This window comes from Branchiostoma lanceolatum, chromosome 1 (genome assembly GCF_035083965.1).
Source record: "Branchiostoma lanceolatum isolate klBraLanc5 chromosome 1, klBraLanc5.hap2, whole genome shotgun sequence".
Taxonomy (NCBI): Eukaryota; Metazoa; Chordata; class Leptocardii; order Amphioxiformes; family Branchiostomatidae; genus Branchiostoma; species Branchiostoma lanceolatum.
Genome location: NC_089722.1, coordinates 7678302 through 7688210, shown reverse-complemented (window position 1 = coordinate 7688210; position 9909 = coordinate 7678302). Strand labels below are relative to the sequence as shown.

The following is a 9909-nucleotide window of genomic DNA, read 5'->3' as shown; positions in this document are numbered from 1 at the left end:
GTACGCTGGATGTCGTCACCTGACGCCTTTGTTCGCCACGCTCGCTTGTGCGAAGTTATTCTAAGGATATTGTGACTGGATGAACGGACGCAGAAAGGGCGCTTTCACTTGTGTTAATTGTTTTGATGAGGGGTTTAACATGAACTAGAGAGCGCTGAGAGGACACTCGAGCAGGTCTTAACGGATTTAAGTGTCGAAGAGCTACCTGCGTATTTTTTCTGTCCTCTAAACACCTGATAGAATTATCAGCACTACGTGTTATCTATCCTCTGTCATATTGTTCCGTTAAACAGACGTTTTTCTGGCATTTTCAATACTTCGGACTCCAAATACCTGTAAGGTGATACAGAATACAGACCCATGGCGTAGCCCGCACACAAAACGCCGTCTCCTACCTAATAAGGTTACAAGTAATCAAAACGCTGTTGTTATTTTCTATACTTCACGACCGATTCCAAATGCTGCTGTTCCAGTCGGTTTCAGCCAATGACCAAAACTTGGCAAAAGAGTTACTAGTACTTCTGGTGTGGCCATCATGTGCTGATCTCACCTGTGTAGTTCAAAAGCGTCTTCTAGCGACCAATGGCTGTACCTCAGCTTGGGAATGACTACAGGTAACCAAAACAATAACGAAATGCAGGTAATGGGACTTTTGCTTGATGGGAGGAAATACAAAAACTGTTGAGATAAAAGCGGTGGCACGTGCAAGGGTTTATATAAGGGGAAATTATTCGTGAAGTCTGTACAACGTGTACCGCATGAACATATCAATAAACAGATTGATCAAATTTTCTATACAGTAGCATTCTTCACTGGAGTTTGGAGGCTATAGCATCATTAGACACACGTATGATTCAAGTTCTGTCAAAAGAATGGTCTGAGCTTAAATCTATTAAAACATCAGCTACCTTCCCAGAATCCTTCCTGGCATGACGTCAGGTGTTGTTGACCGGGTCCCGCCAAATCATGTGACGTCATAGTTTCACTTCCTCATTTCAAGGTTAGATAATAGAGGACCTCTGGCTGCAGTGAGAACATGGAGGGTCTAGAGGACGAGCTGACGTGTCCCGTGTGTCTGGAGCTGTACACCTGTCCGCTCCTGCTGCCCTGTCATCACAACCTGTGCCGCAGGTGCGCGGAGGCGTTCCTAGAGACTCCCGTCGATGAACCAGAGGGGGCACAGGCAGCCTGCTCCTCGGGGCCACCCCCTCCTCCCCCCGAGGAAAACCTGGGCAGTTTCGCATGTCCAACTTGTAGGGAGGAAGTTCGCCTAGGTGACCGCGGTGTAGACGGATTGAGGAAAAATCTACTGCTTCAGAACATCATTGAGAGGTACAATGTACAATGTAGAGTTGAAATAGAAAGCGATTACTGAATCTTTCCTGTACACAACAAACTATATTTACACGTACTCCTGCGACATTGGCAATACAGGTACAGGCAACGTTAACTGCTGAATCTATTACATTAGCCCATGGGCACTTCCCCTCAGCCAATGAGAGTTCTTCATTTACTGTGGTTATATCCACATAGCGTGGGACTAAAAAAAAGTGTGAGGCTATTTCATGCAAATGAGGAAAAAAACTGTGGTGATATAAGGAAAACTGTGGTGATATAAGGAAAACTGTGGTGATATAAGGACGAAAAAGTGTGGGTGATATAACCATGTGACCTATGCTGACCAATCCCAGTGTCCCCTCCTTGCGGTCCCCCGAAAGTGCGAAATGGAACGAAATGGAACGAAATGGAACGAAATGGAACGAAATGGGACGAAATGGAACGAAATGGAACGAAATGGAACGAAATGGAACGAAATGGAACGAAATGGAACGAAATGGAAGAACGAAAACAACATATGTAACATTATGAAATGAAATACCAGTAGATGGCAAATTATAAGGAGTAGACCGGAACAGGAAGCATTTTAAATACAGAAGTGAGTGGTAAATACATATATATAACGTGTTTTATTTCTTGAATCTATGTGATAATATTAAATACAACGTTTTTGTCGCGTTTGTGTTGCTAGATCCTTTCCTGAAAATGGAGGCGCCGCGTGCAAAGAGAGCCGCCGCTCTTCCTTGTGTACCAACGATCTGCAAATGAACTGCTGCAAATAGCAAGGAAAACAAGCAAACGGAAATGAGTATCGAAGTTAGGACAAGATTATACAAAAGTTGGTGGGTAATATTGCATCTCCAAGAGGGCATGAGGCAAGCGTAATCTTATTATTTATACAGCTAGCGTGTTGTCGTGTTGTGTGAACCGTGAAATACATGTCCTGCTCGTTCACACCCTGCCTTTGCTTTGTCGTGAACAATGAAGCAGAAATGTCTCCAGAGGGCTCCACGTCCGTGTTTGAAAAGGAGTGTGAAATGTGTGAAATGTGTGACGCAGCAGCGCAGAGCTTCATTTGCATGTCATTAACGGAGGGGTCCATTCTCCGACAGGGGTCTGACTTTGAGCCGAACAATTGGTTGTATAAAAATCGTTGTTGCGGAGATATGCATATGTTACGTACTAGTTATGGACTAAAACCGTATGTGAATAACTGGAAAGTCGGAGTTTGATTCAACCTGTCTGTAGCACACGCACACAGTTCCGTCGCGCTGGCAACAATGCCGGTTTATTTGTATGCGGGGCCCCAATTGGGGAAGAACAGCTCCAAACACGCTGTATGAATAATAAAATAACGCTTGCCTCATGCCCTCTTGGTGAATTATGAGATGCAATTTTACCACCAATTGTAATCTAGTCCTAACTTCGATACTTCCGTGTGCTTGTTTTCCCTGCTATTTGAAGCAGTTCAATTGCAGATCGTTGGTACACAAGGGAGAGCGGCGCCTCCATTTTCAGGAAAGAATGTAGCCACACAAATGCGACAAAAACGTTGTATTTAATATTATCACATAGATTCAAGAAATAAAACACGTTATATTATGTATTTACCATTTATGTATTTCTGTATTTAAAATGCTTACTGTTCCGGTCTACTCCTTATAATTCGCTATCTACTGGTATTTCATTTCATGATGTTACATGTTTTCGTTCTTCCATTTCGTTCCATTTCGTTCCATTTCGTTCCATTTCGTTCCATTTCGTTCCATTTCGTTCCATTTCGTTCCATTTCGCACTTTCGGGGGACCCCCTCCTTGAGTCAACCCCCCCCCCCCTTGGGATCAGTTGCAGACAGCCTGTCTGGCTTGGTCTGAGCCATGATCTGGATGATGAGAAAAGCAGGCACCCCCCCCCCCCCCCCCCCCCCCCACTTGACTGATTGATCTTTGGCTGATGGAATGAAGGATTAAAAAAACAAGGAGTCTGTCTGTTTCAAGAAACAAAACAACTGTATTCATTTAGAACACTGATACAGGATAAAATAAAGGCCGGGTGAATATAAAGTCATAGCCTTTTTCAAAAGAACCTTTAAAGTAGCTAAAAGATGACCTATATTTCAAGCAAGCTTTCTCCCTAGGATAAAGCAAACAAAACATCCATCATGTTACAAACAGGGCATGTGAAAAGACAAATAAGGAAGGACTTTATAACTCTGTAAGTGCAAATAACAAGCAAGTCCTAGAAACCTGAAAGGATATCAACTTCAAATAAAGAGCAATTTTACAAAAGTTGCAAGATAAAACAACAGAGTTAAACTTTGAAAATAAACTATAAAGTACATACCTTGCAATACAAAAACTAAGGTTAAGCAAACAAAACATCCATCAAGTTACAAAGAGGGCATTTAAAAATATGCTCCAAGTTTGTTGACGCCTACTGGCTGGAGGGAGAACTTGGGGACCTCAGACTTCAAGGGTCGACGGTAGAACCGTCCACTCTTCTCTGGCAGTGCCCTGATGTAGGTCTCAAACAGGTGCACAACACAGCGTGGATTGGTGGGGTCTGCATGTTGTTTGATGTCCTTCACACTCACGTTCCTTTGTTGTAATCCCCCCTGAACGTTTTTTGAGACTCTTCCCGTGTACTGCATGTAGTGGCCGTTTGTGTCCGTGCCGACTTTGTATTGATCCAGCATCAGACGCTGGTGCTCATCCATGGCTCTGAGGCCAAAAATCTTGCAATTGTAGAAGTAGACCCCATATGAAAGCCCTTGTGATGTGGATAGGGAGATTGCGTTGCTTTGCCACAGGCGGTCTTCGTCATCAGGGGTCAGTGGGTCAGCCTGTTTTTTTTTTACGCCAACCCCGGCTGATGTTAGCTCTTTCATCCGTGCGTCTAACGCTTTTCTGAATTCAGCAAAGCGTATGTCCTTGCGATCGAGAAAGTTCATGTCATGCCTGTTCAGGTCCTCCCTGAAGTGGCGCATCAATCCAGACACGAGGGAGTACAGCGTTGCAGGCGGATAGGGTTCTCCATCTATTTTCCTTATCTCGAAGATGAACTTCGTTAACCAAAAATCCATCTCTGCATGAGATGCATGTTTCAGTTCTGTTGGGACGATGATGAAGGGTTCGGAGACCTCTCCTAGGACAGTGTTGAAGTTGCTTAATCGCTGGTTTCGGTTGAGGGCCCAATCATTCCAAACAGTCGTCCCATACTTGGTGCTCCTCTGAGTTGCCTTGGGCACCCGGCCTTTCACCTTCTCTTGGATCATTGCAGTGGACATCGGGGATGCATATCTGGTACTTGAACTGTCGTTACGCGGATCAGTAGAAGTGGTGAACTGAGAGGAAGATGACGCACCTGTATCTTCTGTTTTGAGGGTTGGTTTCTGTAGTGGTGGTGGGTCAGAAGTAGCCGTGAAGGGATCTGGCTGAGTCTGGAATTCTTCCAAGGTGATTCCAATTTGTCCCAAGAACGTGTCGGCAAAGCCAAGGTCTGTACTGGCCATTGGCACATTCACGCTTGGCTGTAGAGGTGGTGGGTCAGTGAATGGATCTGGCTGAGTCTGGAATTCTTCCAAGGTGATTCCAATCTGGTCTAAGAACGTGTCGGCAAAGCCAGGTTCAGTACTTGAAACAGGGCTTAAAAATGTCGAAGATGCCGCAGGAAAACTCTGGAGTGGCTCTTTTGGTTGAGTATCCTCTTCTTGTGACAAACCGATGTCCCCAAGAAAGTTATCAACAAATGAAAAGCCAAAGGTGTCTGGAAACGTACTGTCTTCCATGGTGCAGAATGCAGCACTGACTGGGGAACTGCCCACAAATGGTCAACTTTTGGCGGTCAAATTTTGGCGCAAAAGTTTTGGCGGCCAGACAACCACAAATATCATGGGAATGCTCTGGCGCCAGAAAGTTATCAATCATAAGGCTGAAGCCAGCCCCCTTACATGCAGCTGGTATCTCTCAATTTCTCAAACCACTGTTGAACAAGAAACAATGTATACCTAATCCCCCCCCCAAAAAATTAGTAACTATTTCTTTTCATATCACGATGAAGTGGAGAAGCTTCGGGGAAGTGCCCATGGGCTAAATAAGTTACCCTATGGCGGTGGCCAAAATACTGTATATAGCAGCAGTCCCACCTCACTTCGGGGATTTCTAGCCTCCCCTCGGGCTTCGCCCTCGGGGAGGCTAGAAATCCCCTCAGTGGGCGGGACTGCTGCTATATACAGTATTTTGGCCCCGCCCATAGGGTAACTATTACGTATCATACTTACTGTAACATGCTCATAATACGGATTCCTAGCCGAGGAAAGTGTAAAATAAATGTGCCTTTATTTCAGACTAGTCCAGAAATCCACATTCCGGATAGGACGGACTTTGAACTGATATTTTCAATCTCTTTACACGCCGTCAACAACATCCCCGACCCTTTCGTCTAGATCTATGCTACCTCAAAGTCTGTGCAATGTATTTGTCAAAGGCCCCCTCTTAAACGGAGTAACCAGCAATTTTACTGCCTTATCGTTAAGTCTCGTGACAAAGTTGAGAACTGTCAATATTTACTCATTAAAATCATATCACGCCGCCAGGTTTAAACATGCGCAGTCGCAGTGGAAGAGGGACGCCGTACCATGTCTGGTCTGCGACGCCACGCCACCTAGAGATGCAGTGAAGAGCTGCACCAACTGCAGGCTATCCTACTGCGGCGACTGTCTGCCACTGAGGCATCCCGCCCTTGGTGTACTAGCCAGCCACCAACTCGTAAAACCCGTGGAGTCTTTTGATGCCCTGCAAAAGGTGAGTAGAAGCGTAGAACGAACTTTTATTACTGCCCGTATATACGTAGTATTAGATATCCCTCAAACAACTTACGTCTAATCGAATCGTTTTCTGTGTCTTGTTATTTTTAGACTGTGATGTGTCCGGACCACAAGAACAAGCCCGTTGAGCTTTATTGCAAGAAAGACGGGGCACCAGTCTGTTCTCTCTGCAAGCTGGTCGGCAAACACAAAGAACACGACGTCGCTGCCCTGGAGGAAGTGTTTGGAGGCAAAAAGGAGGATCTACAAAAAGTAGTCAAAGAGATGGAGGGAAAGATCGAAAAGGAAACTACAAAAGTCAAAGAACTTGAAACCAGGAAAGCAGCAATGGAGAATCACGGAGCTCAAGTGAAGTCACAAATCCAGACGCAATGTAATGAATTGATAAGTATTATCCGCGAACGCGAGGTTGCCATGGTGGCAAAAGTAGACGAGGTAGTAAGAGATGATACAGCCAAGATCCAAACCTTCATTGACAGCTCTCAAGAAAAAGTGAAGAATGCAAATTCATGTTTGGCGTATGCGAATGAAGCTGTAAAAGAAACTGATCCGGCTTGTTTCCTACAAACGGAGCAGCTGGTCAAAGGTCGTGTGGATAAAAGTAACAGCATGTTTGGCAACAACGAACAGCACACACACATTCCCACCGACCGAGTCTCCGTGGATCTGAGTTCCGTAAAGAGTTTATTGAAAGGCCTTGATTTGCCGCATGCCCCGGTCATTTCTCAAGAAAAATGCAATGCTACAGCGCATGAGGCGACGGTATCGTGGGACACTGATGACGGCCAGGATTCTAAGTTCGATGTTGTGTGCTCCTGTCTCGATGATACCCCAGTCAACATGCTCAACATACAACGCAACTCCTGTAAGGTGAAAGGTCTGAAGGCGAGCAAGTGTTATAGTGTGACAGTTATTTCTAAAACTAAGAGTGGTACAGCGAAAAGTAACAGCTTTCCTATGGAAACAACTTCGGAGTCAGTGGCAGAGACTATGATAATGGAGGAAGATATCAAAGCTTCTCCTGCCAAATCATTGCTCTCACCTTCATACGTGCCTTTCCCATCAACAAAAACCGTACCTACATGTAACGTTAGATCTTCCGGGGCCACAAAGTCTGAATCGAGAGCCCCGCGAAAAAAACGTGTGTCGCAACCTATTGGTCCTTCAACTCAGCCGACACAGCAACCCGAATCGCGCTACCAATATCCCAGTCATCCCGGACAGCAATGCTATGTAAGTCGAAAAAGAAAAGTCATCTCGACCAATAGCCCCTCATAGAGTGGCAGTGAAAAAGGAAGTCCATATGTCGTGCTAGCCATAAGTAGCGTTAGATGTTGGTAAATTTTCCGGCAATCTACTTGCTCGTTATGAAATTCAAGCTAGCATTATAATCGGTCTCCGCATATATATCTAATGTTGTCCATATACGCTGTATTGTATTGCATTGCATTATTCTATGTTGACTTAAATCAATAAGTGCCTTGAGAGGAGTAGACAGAATATAACACACGTATGACATGAGTCATCAAATTGGCGTCCTTGTTTGCGATTATATTTCCCTTCCTATACACCGTATGAGGGAAAGGGTTTTGTAACGATCATCAGAATCTTTTGCCCGACCATGCAATTAAAAAAGATAGAGTACTTCAAATGGCAAGATGATTATTGAGAAGAAAGAAAATAATCATCTTGCCATTTGAACTACTCTATCTTTTCAATTGCATGGTCGGGCAAAATATTCTGATGATCGTTACAAAACCCTTGCTGTATTTGCATGCAAATTTTGTATTTCCAATTTTGTATTAAGAATTCACAGTGTCTGGTCCAAGTCTTCTATAAGTGTATCATTTTAAGATTGCCACTATCAATCACAAATATTTCAATCCATACAATGTTGATCATCTCTTTCTCTCCAGCCTGTAGCCGAGTCCGTCACAAGACCGGTATCACAAGACAAAGAGATTGAGGGGGAGATCTGTCCCAGATGTGGCAAGTCACTACGGAGTTCAGATCATGTCTATTGGTGTCGCTGATGGAAGACTACGACACCTAAGCTTCCATCCAGTAGATGTGGGCTTGTTTTCTACATCTTTTGACACTTTCTTGGTAATATGATTACCAGTGATAGCCTGGAATCCAGCCGTGAAAGCGCAATGCCTGCTCTGTTCTACCTCCACCCTGCCTTCACATCGGAGATTGATTGGAGCGGGTAGCTGATAAAAGTTCACGGCTGGATTCCGGGTTAGTACAGTAGAAAAAGAAACACATAAAACTATAACGTTATAAAATCACACATCTTCCTGGAGATTGTGCGCATGCCAACATTGACATTAACTCGAGAGTCAAAAGTAGTAGATAGTGTACAGATACGATCATGTTCTGTAATGAATCACATTTAGTTTATCTATACTTTGAAATTCAGAATATCAAATGATTCTATGAATATGAAGTGTGTCATGCAAGATATTACATGTAGTATGGAGCTTTGAATTGCGTAAGTCTTTAGTAGTGACTTTTCTGCAGATGTACTAGTAACCATCTTTATTTAGTGCACTATAAGGGGAACTTGCTACAGGATTTGGATAGAATTTGTGTATGATAGATATTCATTGATCATTTTCATCAAAGTCTCAAAACAATATTGTTATGATAGAAGACTGTAACATCCAACTGAACAATTTTTGTTCGCATACATCTGCTTGGAGATTATTATCAGCTGTATATAGAAATATAGATACATATACATGGATCAATAATAGGAACCCATAAGTGTTTATATATCAATATTTGAATAATCACAGGATTTCTGTGTGCAGAAACAGACAGGACAGTGTTTTGCTTTAAATTTGTCAAATCTTAGCAGCCTTGCTTTTGAAGCATGGCGAACATTACAGACCACATGATTCGTTAGGTGAACGTGGAAGCTATAATTGTGAATAGATGTATATATCGGTGGAGTAAAATATGTTAAGCATTGTTGACATTCATGCGTCGGCTAGTATCAAGTGCCTTTATAGTTCAGCTCTTAAAATTACTGTCATTCAATATAATGTTACTGAGTGACCCATCATGCTTTATGCACACAAATTCTACAATGTGATTTTATTTCGAGAAGTGTACATGTAACGTATTACGTCATCTCTCGTAGTTTAACTCAGTTTATTGCAATCAGAACCATGTCTGACGTTCGGAAGCCAAAAGATTGTGAAAATAAAAATACTAGATCTAAGTCAATCTATAAGAGATTAGTAAATCATTGTATTAAATGGTTTAAGATGTACAACGACTCGTACATAGTTTCGAGCTATTATCATATGTATTTGCTATAATTTTGAATAAAAATTTGATTATAATCACATTTTTCTTCCTCTTTGTATCATTGCTCATATTCATGTGAAATTAGCATAGTCCCCTTGTGGCGCTTCGACCTCAATCGAAAACCAGTTAGGCCATGTTGATTCGACTATATGGATGACATCCTCTGGGGACCCCAAAACTCATGCGAGCATACATCATGAAATCTAAGTGTCAGGAAGGTTGAACACGCCGAGTATGGTATACCAACCGATAGATTCTTCATTTTTGTTCTTTCATATCTACCTTCTTCTTTGACTTTGGAATAGACTTTATCTTTCTACGACATTAGTATCCGTCTTAATTCTTATATTTTTCGGCATACGATTTACAGCATGGTTGAAACCTTTTTTTGGAAACGGACGAAATGGCACGCAGGGATATCGATGCCA

At 43.0% G+C, this 9909-nt stretch overlaps 2 protein-coding genes across 3 annotated transcripts; one reads left to right on the top strand and one right to left on the bottom strand.

The window, feature by feature from the left end:
• The first annotated feature begins 1009 nt into the window (after nt 1–1009).
• LOC136431366 (E3 ubiquitin-protein ligase Midline-1-like) lies at nt 1010–9521 on the top strand. Of its 2 annotated transcripts, none has more exons than XM_066422713.1 (4): nt 1010–1332; nt 5933–6140; nt 6254–7396; nt 8087–9521. In XM_066422713.1, exons 1-4 carry the CDS (start codon nt 1037–1039, stop codon nt 8276–8278), a joined length of 1839 nt encoding a protein of 612 aa, XP_066278810.1. In that variant the 5' UTR covers nt 1010–1036; the 3' UTR covers nt 8279–9521. The 2 variants fall into 2 exon arrangements, with proteins under 2 accessions (XP_066278810.1, XP_066278818.1); XM_066422721.1 differs by having other exon boundaries at nt 8080–9521.
• On the bottom strand, nt 3743–5537 carry LOC136436066 (transcriptional regulator QRICH1-like). Its single transcript, XM_066429777.1, has one exon. The coding sequence runs from the start codon at nt 5123–5125 to the stop codon at nt 3743–3745; it is 1383 nt and encodes a 460-aa protein (XP_066285874.1). The 5' UTR covers nt 5126–5537.
• Nucleotides 9522–9909: the final 388 nt, after the last annotated feature.

Coding starts and splice junctions, on each gene's coding strand:
- LOC136431366 (XM_066422713.1), top strand. CDS start 1,037: ATGGAGGGTCTAGAGGACGAGCTGACGTGTCCCGTGTGTCTGGAGCTG. Junction 1,333..5,932: donor CTTCAGAACATCATTGAGAG/GTACAATGTACA, acceptor TCACGCCGCCAG/GTTTAAACATGCGCAGTCGC. Junction 7,397..8,086: donor ATCCCGGACAGCAATGCTAT/GTAAGTCGAAAA, acceptor TCCAGCCTGTAG/CCGAGTCCGTCACAAGACCG.
- LOC136436066 (XM_066429777.1), bottom strand. CDS start 5,125: ATGGAAGACAGTACGTTTCCAGACACCTTTGGCTTTTCATTTGTTGAT.